Below are 15,000 nucleotides of genomic sequence, written 5' to 3' on the forward strand. Positions count from 1 at the left end.
AGATGAGTAGCCGCTTAAAATGTATCTTTCCTACTGTTTATGTTTTTCGCTTTTGTTCCTAACCCTAACCCTAACTTTGCAAAACTCGTTCCTGTCATTTCAATGACATGGAGGGTTCCCGTTTTGTAATGACAAACATGCAAACTGTCAGCATCCCAAGTGAGCGGTCTTTAATATTAGGTGTCTTGTGTCCTTTAGAAGATACTTTAAAAAGACAGAATGAAGAAATAAAAACAAAGACAATACTGCATAGTTTGTGACTGTAATGGGACCAATGTTCCAACCTGTACAGCAAATGCATCTCCGAGGCTGTCATGTACCCGTTGCTTGTCCAGCGAATACTCAATAGCCTGCGGAAAAAGACAACGAATGCAATGACAAAGTTTCACTGATTTGCGTCCTTTGCCTTGGTGAATTATTCCTTAATTAAAATTTAAACGTTTTTACTAAACAGAAAGGCACATCTGGAAAAAGAAAAAAAAAAACAAAAAACACAGGAGACAAAAAGCAGCAAGGCCAACAGTGCCACAAAATCATGTAAAGGATTTACTGTGTCATTGTATGCAAAAGAGGAAATCTTCTTTCCCCCTCCTCTCCCTTCTGTTGATCCACAAAAGGAGGGTCAAAGGAGGCATGAGTTGCGGAATCGTATAATCATGCAACACGTAATGTAAGCAGGATGGCGTGAAAGAAATACTCTGACTATTTTAAGCATCACACTAACTAAATACAACAGCGGAGCGTTTATGAAAATATGTTTACCCTTAAACAATGCAGATATTTTACATTACTTCTCACTAGCACACGAAACAACGCACGACAACAAAACTCCAAGGACATGACATTTGCAATTTATGCCACCTTTTGACTTCACCAAGCCACGCAGCAAGGTTGTCAATCAAAGCCCACTAAAAGAGGTTCAAGCCGTCAAATGAGCCAATCAAAAGGCAAGAAAAATAGACACCTCGAGAAAACGCGCGCAAAAACAGGGTTTGCTTCACAACTTGTTGAAAAATTTTCATTACCAAATGCAAACCTTATTGAAGAAATGTAAACTCAAAACAATGCGAGAAACATGAACTTCATGAGTAAATGTGAATACTCTCCCCAAAATTCATGATCTCAAGCTCAAGAAGCAATCGTTGGCCGAGAGAGCGCTTCGAGACTTCACACCAAACAAGTCACGAAATCATTCAAATCTGCCAGAAAACCCTCCGATTTTGTTGATCATCCTAGTGTTTTCCACTAGGAAGAAAATTTGAAATTGGAAAAAAACACGGGATACAACTAACAGCACAGCCCGGTTATTTGGTTAGTAAAGGGATTTATACTGTTGACAAGTTTAAGGTAGAGAGTAAAAAAAAATTATCATCGATGATTTTACCTCCTGACTCCGATCAATTGTATCCGAGGAAAACAGTCCCAACAGCGCCATCAGAAAGCCCATATCAGCTTTGACTTCCATCTCTTGAATAAGAACCTTAAAATACCTGATACGGACAGACGTAAGAGAAATGATTGGAAAGTGCACAATAAAACGTTTCCTGTATCGTCCAACATCGAAATGACGGTGAGTTAGAAGCCTAAGCAATTCGAAACTCGTGAATGGTTCGATCGCCCGGGTGAGTGTAGTCCTGAGACGAACTGATTTCGATGACATTGACTGACGTTTCGACAACTTGAGCGGAAGTCATGAAAACAAAGAGCAGATTCCGACGAATGAGAGACTCTGACATGTCCTTTTGCTCTAAGCAAACATTGATATCAGCAAGACAAACGACGCAAGTACTTCCGTCGCTTCCCAAATTTTAAAACTATTTAACTGCGGAACTCTACACAATCACGGAAAGGATAACCATTTTTACATCGGTCCTTCGACCTATAAATACTCTAGATCCGTCGCAGATACCGAAACATCGTTATTTTTTGAACTACTGAACATGTTTATTTCCTCAGTTCCGTATCCAATAACGAGGATTTTCCTTTTGTGTACTCAGTCCCGAAAGGGTTGGGAATACACAATTGTGTAGAACGTAAGGAAACGTTGCATAAGGATCTTATGTTATCCACCTTAGTGCAATAGTTGGAACCCAGGGTCATCCAAGCGTTCAGAGCGTTGTAAGCAAACCGTTACTTTCTCCACTTACTTGATTTCCTGCACGTGAGATCGCTCTTTCTGTTTAGTGGCAAGGCTTAATTCGATGTACGGCTTTGGAGCTGGGAAGAAAAAGGAAAGAAAAATATTATTTTCGTTGATGAAACTGAGAGTAACATTAAAATAATTCAATCTACAATCTTGGACAAATTAAATGGAAAATTGAGACCACCCCTCCCCCCAAAATCAGTGATGGGAAAATGGCGCGTTTTGGCCTTCACGCGGCTTCATCCTTGATTTGGGGGGGAAGGGGGCATTTCTGTCCCATTTTATTCTGTCCAAGATTGTAGATATCAACTCCACCAAATGATCATGTAAGGACCCTAAACTTGCACTCACACAAAAACATAAACAATGAGTGAGAGTTCTATGAGATTCAAGCAACCAATGGATTTACACCGAGGTTTGACTTATGTATAAACTTGATATCGTAAGGCATCACATTGTCAGCAATTCCTGAAAAAACCTCTAAACGATTAGTATTTGCACACCAAAAATCTGTGCCGAAAATAAAAGGTCTTTTTCCAAGTAAGCCTAGAAGACCCTTTTAAAAGGCTTCGAAAAATGCGACTTTCAAAACTCTTCTTTGAGCTGTTAAGTTACAGCGAATCACAAAGGACTATCATGATGCACAATGTACCACAACTCACCATTATCAGCAGCAAGAGACTTAGGGGGAGGTATTGGGTACAGAACAGTTTGGAAGGTGGCGCCTGGAACCTGGCTGTCTATCTACATGAACACAAAAAATAATGGTCAGCAATTATATTCGGCAGTAAAAAGGTTGAATAACTTCAATCCAAATGAGGGCTTTGCCAATGGAAACCCTCTTTGACTGTCATACATTTTTCCTATTCCGAACTAGTCCTAGCGAATAGTTCCTTTCAAGAAATACCATTTACAAACTGGCAGGAAGGAAAGAGAGTAAAGGATCTGTTCCTATGAGATTGCCCCATGATTTGAAAATGGCAATCTGTATATACACGTCAATTCGATTAGCTGTGCTCTACTTGGCTTTGAAAAAAAAATCTCTCAACCACATGCCTTTGTGTCTGACCGTACCGTTCCTGTTTTTAATACATAAAATGGTTGCTGAGAGGTGCTACCTTTGGATTGACAGAAACGTCTTTTAGTCAGGTCTGTGAATTAACATGGAGGAAATGAACTTGAAATTCTAACTGAAAGTCTCTTCATATTCTGAAGGTGTTGCTTCCTGTAACCAGTTAAGATTTCTTTGCATTCACCAAACTTCATCCGCTTTGTGACCTTCTTGAGTGAACGTGGGCGGCTCTATTTCGACACGAACACGACGCATGCGGACATCTTTCAAGACATCGACATACCCCTCTGTAATGACGTCTTTGCTCCTACGGTAAGTCAAATTACGTCTGATAAAATATTCTACATGTTTAATATGTTGACTCCTGTTTTTATATTCGAATAAAAAAGAATTGGATAGATTCCCACAATGACTGCAAATCTCTTAAATTTCAGAGAGCCTGCAAAAACAATAGACCTGCGCAAAGCAGTGTGGTTGAGAAACTTCTAAATGTAAGTGACGATTTTTCCCCTCTTACCTGGACAAAATTAATCTTGGCGTTAAATTCCAACTCGTTTGGTGATGCCACATACTCAAGAGAAACACCTGGTGCAAAAGACCTCCTGATTGCCTGACGATTAGGGCGTACAATTTCCATCAGTTGAAAATCAATCTATATTAAAAGAGAGTAGTGAAAATTGACATTAAACAATTAAGTAGTGTCAGCTTGGGTAGAACCCCTTCAGAGCAATAATCCGAGAATGGATTGTTTGCACTTTTCAGACCGAAAAAAATGGAGGGATTTAAAATAAAAAGTCAAAGCGTGGAACACAGCGGCGTAATGAGGTCCAAGCTGTGTCCCGCAGTTCATGCCACAAAGAGAGAAAGAGATAGTGGGCACTTAGTCTCACAATGGCTACCACGCTGTTTTGGGGTGCGGCAAAGGCAGAGCGACACCATATTTTGCAAACAAGGGAAATCTAAAAGACGATTTTTGAATGATGGAGGTCACAGGAAAAATTATCAAATGACCTACTGGACGTCAAGAAACCGATCCTAGTGGACCGTTGGAGATTTCAGCAAAAGAAAACCAAGAGAAATGGTTCAAATACAACAACACTGGACGGCTGTCTTGTAGGTCTCCATTTAAAAGGATTGTAGTATATTCTGGTCCAATCTCTTTAAACAATTTTAATAATGGCAGATCGATTTAAAATGTCAACAAGAGTTAAAAGCGAAACTTCATTAAACTTTAACCAAACATCGTGACATACCAATGACACCACCACTTAACCCATTTATACTTTGCCTCATTGAAAAGGAGAAATTACAAACGTCACGACATTTCATCCTCCAAAGCGGTAAAAGCGTAATGCACAATCAAACGGCTCGATGACTACCTCTATATCGCCCGTCTTGTAAATGTAGTTAGGCGTAGCTCCTGCAGATAGCTGATTTTGTATTGTTGTCCAAGCGGCCTCCAACTCATCACACAGACGCACTTTCATTGCCTTCCATCTCCCTTTCTTCCTCTGTTCCTCCCAGATAACATCACTCCTAGTAAAACAGGCAAATACAAAGCCAATTAGCGGGTCAATCAGACACGAAGCATAAAAGTTATGATAAAACATAACAAAGATGCCGGCTCATTCTTACGGTCTGATTCCGATGTAGGCGACCTCGACACTCTTCTCATCATTGACAAGTGAAAGACCAACGCCCTCCAGACCTAAAGTTATACGCTGGGAGGTTGGTTCTTTTTGTTCCTTCAAACAGAGATTTAAAAATCTGATTATCTACTCGTTAACAGCACAATAAAGAACAGTTAACCAAAACAAGTTAGTTTATCCTGAATTCATCTCTTTGGGATATGATACACTTTTGAGACCGACCAGCTTCCAGCTGACCAGCTTCCAGTTGCTAGATGAGGCTACCGCGCAAAACAACTGAGACATACTAGCGCCATTTGAATAGAACTAAAGCAGGCTTATCAGGCGCAGAAGGTACAACGTTCCTCAGTGCCGATCACCTCAACACACTTTTCTACTTTATTTATTCTCCGAAATCATCCAAAATACGTCGTGTTTGATTGAAATGTCACTTTTTATTGGCTCTGAAAAATGGGAATAGTGGTCATCCTTTGATAACTGAGCAATGAAAAGAAATGGGTTCGATGCTGGGTTGACGTCACAAATTAATTTGCATCGTTGTTTTCAAAGAACTTTCAAAGCACTTTGTGACGTCAACCCGGTATTGAACGCATTCCCCTTCATTGCTCGGTTTTGTATGGAAAAGTGGAAAAGTATGTTGAGGTGATAGTTGCAGTTTTTCAACACTCGAATAGAAACTTCGTATCTCCAAGCGGCCATGTAATATTCTATTTATTACACAAACACCAAATGAAATACTAAATCATTTCACGAAAGGCATTGAAAGGTGCGATTTTCATATGTAACCATAGCAACAGTGATCACTCGAATAGAAACTTCGTATCTCCAAGCGGCCATGTAATATTCTATTTATTATACAAACACCAAATGAAATACTAAATCATTTCACGAAAGGCATTGAAAGGTGCGATTTTCATATGTAACCATAGCAACAGTGATCACTCGAATAGAAACTTCGTATCTCCAAGCGGCCATGTAATATTCTATTTATTATACAAACACCAAATGAAATACTAAATCATTTCACGAAAGGCATTGAAAGGCGCGATTTTCATATGTACCCATAGCAACAGTGATCTTTTCATGTGTGAAAATAACATGTTATCTTCACCTGTGAAGAAGGGTCATGCTTTTCGCTACAAGACGACTATTACCAATAGTCCTCTAGTTGCGTAGCCAATTAAAATCAGGATTTCCATTAGTCCACTAGTTGAGTGATACTAATGACGGATATGTGAGAAAAATACTGAAATCTCTGCACGAATGAAACAGTGACTTATCCACCGGATAAAGTTATCCCCTGAACAACTGAGGCAAGCAGTTGTATTACTGAGAGATCCCTTACCACTTGCGCTCTGAAAGCCAGTGTGAAGTCATCAATAATTAGCAACACTCTTTGTAATCCCTCCAGAAATGTTGCCCAATAGAACTTCTTACTTTCATGTTCAAACTCTCCCCATCTTGTCTACAAAGAAAGAAAGAAATAAACAAGTTGAAACGAACATGAACAGCAAAGACCATTGCCATTTCCCTTGGAAAGTGAAATTCACAACTTGTACACAAGAACTATTTACGACAAGATCGTACGAGAAAAATGTTTTAATTTTTAATAAAAAAGATGCTGTCAAGAAACTCTAGAACCTTCCTGAAACAAATGGTGCTTCAAAGAGCCATCAACCCGGTAAACGGTGTTGAAACTGTTACTTTGAATCTATAAAAAAATCCGTGGCCAACAAAATCAACTGAAATAACTTCTTGGAAGGAAATTCCATTATTTAATTGAAAAAGGACCTCAACTATAGCCCGCTTTACACTAGCACAAAAATCTAGCACGGCACTCCGAAATCTCGGTACCGTACCTATGTTTTTCACGTTTTTCGTAAGTAAACAGAACAAACAGAAGGCATATCAGGCACCCGTGCCAGAAATTACAGAGGCGCCCAGCGTATCTCTGGAGGTGTGCTCGGCACTCCAAACGTTGGTGCAGTGCCACAATTTTGTCTCAACGATCAACAAGTAGCTGATAGCATCCATGTATTTCTGTAAGAGTCTTTTTTTCCGGAGAATCAAACATTGTGTCAATTCTTGAGTGCATGCATGGCTTTAACATTCAGGGTCGTTTAATAACTGACGAGAAAGTGCTGGCTTCGTAATGGCTTTGGCGAATAATTACACTTTCAAGCGTTATTGCGTACGGACTATAAACAGTAGGACCATCTCAGAGCACTTGCTCAATAACCTTTAGTGACATTGATGAACTTGCAAACTGTTCCCAAGAGGTAGGGAATGTAATCCCGGTGGGATCGTCCGGCCTGCGTTATTCAAAGCGGGTGAATGGCTCTATGCGCTGGATACATCCTCATACAATTGATAACTCCGTGAGATCTGATGACCTTCGAAGCCACCTTTTTGAACCCCCTAGGCCTGACCAACTACACAGTGATGTCAATGTAATCACATTATTACCTTTGACAAGTCAGCTGCAGTCATCTCTTGTGATCCTTTCACAAACCAAACGAACTCTTTACTGCACGAAGGCTCATCCCACGTGAAAAGGACGCATTGGTTTGGATGCAAACAGTGTTCTTTGCAACTAGCAAAAAGAGAAAAAGGACACAGGAGAGCAATTGAGCCTATGTGTCCATAACCTGTCTGAATAAAGGTTTGGGAATCGAAGTTTGTTCGTTTTCTGTACGATCTAGGACCCTTGTTTTGATATAAAATCTCTGTTTATGTTGGAGATTCAATACCATATGGCAACGACTGGCATTCGGTATTACAGAAGGTCCGCTGTTTGCTGCATATTAAATCTCCCTCAAGTTTAAATTACATTTGTTCTTTTCGACCTAATTGACCACGAGTAAAACGAACCACATTTCTCTTTTAATCTTCCTGTCAATGCACAACCCGAGATAAAGGCTATAAGCTATTTTACCCTCGTTGTTTGTAGCAAATGTCAAACTGTGTGCAATTTTCCAATCTAACTGGTGCTGCTCCACGGTAGTATGGAGTGATGGTGATGATGGCGGCAGAATCTTTAGCAAGCATATCAGCACACACGGCTTCGACCTTAAAATACAACGAATAACAATTAAGGTAAACGTGGACCTTGGACACGCAATCTCTAAAGGCACCTAAGGGAACACCAACAACACAGGACACAACAATTACTAGAGGGAAGAATGCAAAAAGTCCACATGCAACAAACGAGAGTAAGGAGTTTGAGCAACAGCAACGGTTACGGCAACTACAAAGCCACAAAGCAAGAATATGATTGGTTAAAAAAGAAGAAATAATCGTGTGGTACGCCTTTCACAGCCTACGTATCTGGCGGGATTATATAAACACTCGCGAGTAAATTGATGGTTCGTGATGTTTTGGCCGCAGGTGGGCTGCAACTGACCTGGTGAACACAACGAAGCAACCGCGTGTTTTAGTTTATGTTTTGCCGCACTCCACAAAACAACAAAAAAATGACGGAATTTCAGTTTAAGACAACAGCGTGAGCATGTAACAATGAATCCTTCATTTTCCTTTTTAACCTTCACTTGTAACAACCGTTTGTACAATTCCGATTGTACGATACTTCGCCTGTATTGTTCAACGTGAATAAGATGGAATCATTGCGAAATACTCACGACAGCGCCATATAATTTATATTTTAAAGTCATGTTTTCGTCGAGATTGAAGTTGTCCTTGCTTAAAGTCCCTTGTGTTGCCTACTATGGCTGATTCTGGTTGCTTCTAGACCCATCTCAAGGATTTATGCAACCTTTTAATTGGTCAGTCCAAATGAGCAATTAAACGTTACATTTCATCTTACTTCATTTCGATTTACCACTAGAAATTGACAGCCAAAACACGTCATTTAGCTAAATCTATGTAAAGAGTCCTTATAAAAACCCTCCTTGGCAAATTCTGGAACACGTTTGTTTGTACCTTGTTTATTTTCAGCACAAAGGTCACATCAGGTTCAAAGTTAAAGCGGGGAGAAACTTCAGTGCTATCACTAAATGTGAGGGCAAGATTCTTGGATGGACATGAAATTGGCCAAAATGGTACACACTGCGGATAAAAGGGAAAGAAGTACTCATCAAAAAAAATATACGGTAGACAGACGAAGTTTTATCCTCCGACATAATGGTGTGGGTGATGTGATGAACAGTAAAATAACTGGTCCAATATTTAAAATCTTCTAAACAAGGGAATGGTGAAGATATAAATGGACCCTGAGCACCTAAGAAAAAGAAAGAAATAAACGCCCGGACAATAATTGGCTCACTAAACAAAATCAGGGATTCCCAAACATTGCACATGGCTTTTATCTTTGGTTCCATTTCTTCTCCGTCCTCTCCAAAACAATGACGTGGAACGACCAAATCAAGTTAAGCATTTGTGGAACACACATGTCCAATACGGCTACATAATGAGACTAATGGTACTTTGCATAGTCATCACTATGTGCCACAAGATCTCTCCTTAAGCATTCATGTCTTCAAGTAAATACTTCTTGGTTGGGGTCGTGGTTAAGGATGGTTAGAGGGACACTTTGTGACTCCTACACCAGGTAACAAGTTCTGCTGTTATTGGAGAATCCTCAAACAGCGGTAAGAGATTTTACAAACTGGAATGATAAAGTGGTGAACAACAACAGCGCGAATCCATACTTAACAGTGGAGTCCATAACTAGGACCTCCAATACAAGGTCTATGTTACGGCAATTTCACAGATCAGGCCCCAGTTGTTCAAACGATGGATAGCGATATCCGCCGGATAAATCACTATCCAATGAGAAAGTCATTGCGAAACCAATTGCGCTAACCAAATGGATAGTGACTTATCCGGTGGATAGCGTTATCCACCTTTTGAACAACTGGGACCAGGCTGCTTTTTGACAGCGAGTTCTTGCACGAGTGACCATTCTCAGTCCAATGGGTGATAATTTAATATTAGCTGGAATGGTCTGGTTGCGCGCAAAAATCAATTTAACAATGACTGCAAAATTCTCGCGCGCTCATTGGCTAATTTTTATTGTCAATAAGCGGACAGAAACACCTGTTGGGTTCACATTAGACCACTAAGTAGTCTGACTTAGTAATCTCTTAAGTCGCCTTAGTGAAAATGAAGGGTGCGAACCGCTAAGTCCCAGAGGCATGATTTCTGTCTTAGGTGTCGGCAAACTCAAACAACCTAAGCAGTTCTTAAGTCTGTTTCAAACATGACTTAAGGCTGACTTAAGAAACCTGATAGCAAAAAAAATCTCAAAATCGTGGAGTCTAATACAAAATCAGCCTTTGCTGAAAACTATTTATTTGAAACCTCTGATAATATCGTACAAAAGAAGTAAATATCATAAATTTAACTGTAAGGCTATCATGCGAGGCGACCGCCAAAACCACACGAGGAGTCCGTGCAGGCCTGTCACTCACTCTCTCAACCTTTGTAAATTTAATAAACAGACAACAGTCGCAATTACAGCGCTGTTAAGGCTTCTCGGTCTCATTTTGATCTCAACTCCTTCGCTAAAATGGATCGTGACTACCTCACCACATTTGTGACGTTAGTTACCTTATCTGTTATTTTTATCGTTAATGATGACAGCTTTGCACGGAGTATATATTGTTAGTATTGTAAAAATTGTATTGTAAATGAAAAAATAAAATTAAAAACAAATACACCGAAAGTGGTGGATTTTACCTTTCCCGGTTGCACTGTCACCCAGGATGCTGCTGCCAGGTCTGGTGAGTCTGTTAACGACAGTGGATACTGCAAAAGAACACGATCATTGCTCAATCCCTTGCGTCCAATTGCCAAAAGCTAAATTGCAAGTATTTTCTGCAGTTAACCTTTTCACGCATGCAAACGTAGAAACTTATGCAGGTAAACGTAGCAACAACAATAACAAAACAATGAAAGGGACCGGCCCTTGGCAATGCTTTTTCTATGAAGTACATCACATCTCAGCTGAAGCCGGATGAACCTGGGTTATGTGTGCACGGCATAAAAGATACTAAGAATAAGAGTCTAATCTGTTAACTACGGACAAATTAGCATAAACTTCAGTGGAATCACCGGAAGTTTACAGGTGGAATTTGAAATCCTAGTAAAATCGCTGATTAAACTACACGAAAAATAGCAACTGAAAAACGAGATAGCACTTGAGCGACTCACAAGCGAAGCTACCCGGTCAAGTTTCATTTAAAACGACTTTCTCTACATTTTTCTTTAAAAGCCCCATGGCTCGTCTAAACAACAAAATTAGCTGCTGGCTTAAATAGCTGGTTCCAGTCACAAGCCGTGCCACTAAAGTGATTTTGGAAATCATTACAGAGATTTATGGCAACGGGAAACGTCAGGATGAACTTTGCGTTTTGCCATAAATCAAAGATCCTTGTTTCATTTTACTTAATCTCTTCACTGTTTGCTTCAAATATTGAGAGAACTCTCCAAAGGGAGAAGCAAGTTAAAATATGAGAATTTTTACGCTTTTCCGATAAGCAACTTCCTGGCGCTTGCCCTTTGACCTTTCATGAAAACGCGAAGCTAAATCTCTTGTTCCCCTTAAGGACCAAACACATAACCAATTTCACGAATTAATGTCTTGTCCTGGAAAGTCTTTTTGTTCAGTTTAGAACATGACTGGAAAACCGATGCTAAGTTTCCCTCACATAAGCGCATGCGGGAAAATTAAAGATTTATGCATGTAACTGGCCTTAAACTTGCTCAAGGGTTAACAGCGACTGAGTTGTCTCACCTCTGTGGCATTGTTGATCAGATGGAATGGTGCAAATTCTACAATCTTTGTTAAGCTGAAGTAGGACAGGGTAGTCTGCACACCAACCTATGCAGCAACAGTTGTAAACACTAAATGAGCAAATGACTTGGATTTTGAATTGAATAATCACTCTGGCCAAAGACGCACCAGATGCATCATGTCGACCACATGAAAAAATACATCTTATTTTGTTTCATGTTATTTTTTAAAGGAGCTTACATAAGTTTATTTGAATTTTCATAATATCGCATAAAATAAGGCACATGTGTTTACAAATCAAGACGAAAATAAGAATAAGAAAAGCTTACAAATTGGTCATAGGACAGAACTCTAGGGACTGGCTTTCAAAGGCAAATTTTACAACAAACAAAGCGGCTTTCAACTGAGTGCCGAAAGTAATTAGCGAATTGCTTTGGATTTGCATTACTTCACTCAGTGATTGGTTCAAAGTTCTAGCGCCATTTTTTCAACCAATCAGAAGTGAAACCAAAACCAATCGTGGCCCGCGCGTGCACATTTTCCCGCGCTTTGTGTCGGCTACGTGTAATTACTACGAGTTTTGATTGGGTTACTGGATCGTCTCAGTCCTAGTAATTACTGTGGTTTTGGTTTTACGACACTAGATTGAAACTTGCTCTATCATCAAACTATAAATGTTATGGGTATGATTTGTTATCAAACATTGTAAAAGCACCTTACTTTGCTTCAAACGGCCCGTTCAACGCTTCAGAAGGCTCCGGTTGCTTGAATTTCTAGTAAATTTCTTGTATTCCCCGCACCCACCCCCTGGTCTGTGTCAGATGCTACGAAAGAAGGCCACCCTTATGAATGTCCTCCAGAGTTTTCGCACAAAGGTCACCACACCTGGCATCTATTTGATTGCCCAGGATAGAGATATTAAGCAAGGCTAGTTCCTGAATTCTCTCGAGTTAGTTTAATAACTAATTGGTTAGGGCGCATTGCCATTCTATGCAGCAGCATTCTAAAATGGATCTTACCAGAGCAATGTAAATGGAAAAGAGGTCAGCGGCTGAAACATGACCGCACCGCAAATCGCGGGATATGTGTAAGCGCTTCTATGCCTTAGAAACCACTCAGGGTAATGTGTTCACTCCATGTTAAATCATTCCGAATAAATTGTCCGAGCACATGCGAAAACAAACTCTTTTAAAAGCTAAATAATAATGTGTTACCTCATGTAATTTTCCATCCTTGTTGACTTTAATCAACCCTCCACTGCCAGCCGCATCCAAAGAAAACTTCATCGACCATTCACCGGTGGCTAAACGAACGCGGGCCTAAAACATGTTGGAAGAATTGTGTTAATGGCGACCTTCACCTTTGACTACCCGTTACATACATACATACATACATACATACATACTTAATTGACCACTCCCCATAGGGGCTTTTCAGGGCCAATGAAACACAACGAAACGACAGAACAGAACATTCAACAACAACTGTTAAGAATCCCAACTGGGCCAGGGGCAAACCAGTTGGCTATTTACAAGTGCAGCTGAGAAGTTGAACCAGGTATTACCAGGAACAAATCCAACCATTGGTCAGAACGTGTGTTGAACCCGGGATCCCCGGATCTCAAGGCAAGCGCCCTAACCACTGGGCCGCACTGTCTCCTACCCGTTCCAAAACCTGTAGGAATTCTAGTTTAAAATTTCAACTCCGTCGCCTCCGCCGAACTGTAATATCATGTTCCTTGGCTTTAAGAACATGTGATTGCATATGACGTCCTATTGTTCAGATACAGAGATATTTTTGCATAACAAACAACCTGAAGAAAACCAGTAAAACTGGTCGAAACGTCGGTTTTAAAGGATATTTTAATCTTGGAAAATCCCGGAAACAAATCAAATTTAAATTTTTGTAGAGATGAGAGGTGAAAGTTTCAGGAATACGATAACTGAGTCTCGTCACAATTTTAAAGATCGCGGCGGCCAAGAAATTTGAGAACAAAAAGGAGCGATTTGAAATTCACTTATTTGGGACAAAAATTTCTTTCTTTGACTATTAACACTATTTTCCGTGGTTTTGTTGGAGCGGAGGTTTGCTTCAAACTGAGCAATACGTCGCTTATTCATGAGTCATCCATAACAGGAAAGCAAACGTATTTTGAAATTGCGAAAAATATCTGGCAGTCCACGACTTCAGGAACACAAGCTTGTCGTATATTTACTAATGAATTTCGAGAATGATCGAATGATCGAAGCATACTATACAACTGTATTTTTAATTAGCCCCACATGCGACCAAAAGGCAATTTACGCCTGGTTTTTGTTCTGCCATCCGTAAGATGAATCGTAAACAGCAAGAGACGACCCGACTCCAAGGAAGGTTGCCCAAATACACACAAACAGAATCGGCTTGACTAGGGTTGTCCAATACACAAAATCTGAATGTATTTCATGGTTTTCTTCTGTAAAAGGTCCCCGCATAGTGAAATTAATATGTATTGCGAACAAAGATGACTCACCGTCCTTTTGGCAAAGATATTTCCTTTCCGACGATATGAAAACATAACAGGCTCCTTGAGAGATCCAGGATGAGGGATAACAGTGTCATCATCTGAAGCCTAAAACAAAGATCAATAGAAATTACAGCCTACTCGTTACAATAGAGCGGTTTTCAATTGAGTGTCGAAAGTAATTGGTGAATTGCTTTGGTTTTGCATTACTTCACTCAGTGATTGGTTCAAAGTTCTCGCGCCATTTTTTCAACCAATCAGAAGAGAAACCAAAACCAACCGTGGCTCGCGCGTGCAGATTTTCCCGCGCTTTGTGTCTGCTACGAGTAATTTAATTTCTTCGAGTTTTGATTGGTTTACTGGATTGTCTCCGTCCTTTTTGATTCGCCAAAGTAATTACTTTGGTTTAGGTTTACGACACTCGATTGAAACTCGCTCTATTGCAATGATAGCATTGTATGGTTATCAAAGTGCAGCATCAATTTGAAAAAAAGGTGTGTTAAAACAACTAGTGCATGCGACTCAGCTGAGCTATCATAATCCCGTTTAAAGCACTACAACTAAAGTCGAGCATGGGTGCGACTCCAAGATTTCCTGTATCTTTGAAATTCATCAATTTCCCAAAGGATCAAACGAAACCTATTTTATTTTTGGCTCTTTAGACTTTTGTATGCCGTATATCCACACAACAGGTACACAATTGTTACAGGTAAATGACAAAGCAAAAATTAAAACATGTATCAATAAAATTGCATTCGACAACAACTTAAGAAAGTATGTGACGCAATGTAAAGTTATAGAGGTTTTGCATGGCAGCCATGTTGCATGGCAGGAACAATAGATTCTGTTTCCTGTGTGAATAAATATTCTTTCTAATGT

General features: G+C 39.9%; 1 protein-coding gene across 1 annotated transcript in view; it reads right to left on the bottom strand.

Annotated features, from left to right (window-relative positions):
- LOC137992529 (intermembrane lipid transfer protein VPS13A-like) overlaps positions 1-15,000 on the bottom strand; it is a 139,218-nt gene that overhangs the window by 22,995 nt on the left and 101,223 nt on the right. Inside the window, exons 69-83 of the mRNA XM_068837896.1 lie at positions 14,131-14,229; positions 12,833-12,937; positions 11,619-11,705; positions 10,562-10,630; positions 8,804-8,929; positions 7,800-7,933; positions 7,331-7,457; positions 6,210-6,329; positions 4,851-4,960; positions 4,595-4,751; positions 3,733-3,867; positions 2,806-2,887; positions 2,148-2,217; positions 1,385-1,490; positions 285-350 (exon numbers count right to left, since the gene is read on the bottom strand). Coding sequence (XP_068693997.1) covers positions 285-350; positions 1,385-1,490; positions 2,148-2,217; positions 2,806-2,887; positions 3,733-3,867; positions 4,595-4,751; positions 4,851-4,960; positions 6,210-6,329; positions 7,331-7,457; positions 7,800-7,933; positions 8,804-8,929; positions 10,562-10,630; positions 11,619-11,705; positions 12,833-12,937; positions 14,131-14,229 — 1,593 coding nt within the window. The remainder of the gene's footprint in view (positions 1-284; positions 351-1,384; positions 1,491-2,147; positions 2,218-2,805; positions 2,888-3,732; positions 3,868-4,594; positions 4,752-4,850; positions 4,961-6,209; positions 6,330-7,330; positions 7,458-7,799; positions 7,934-8,803; positions 8,930-10,561; positions 10,631-11,618; positions 11,706-12,832; positions 12,938-14,130; positions 14,230-15,000) is intronic.

This window comes from Montipora foliosa, chromosome 2 (genome assembly GCF_036669935.1).
Source record: "Montipora foliosa isolate CH-2021 chromosome 2, ASM3666993v2, whole genome shotgun sequence".
In the NCBI taxonomy this organism is placed as follows: domain Eukaryota; kingdom Metazoa; phylum Cnidaria; class Anthozoa; order Scleractinia; family Acroporidae; genus Montipora; species Montipora foliosa.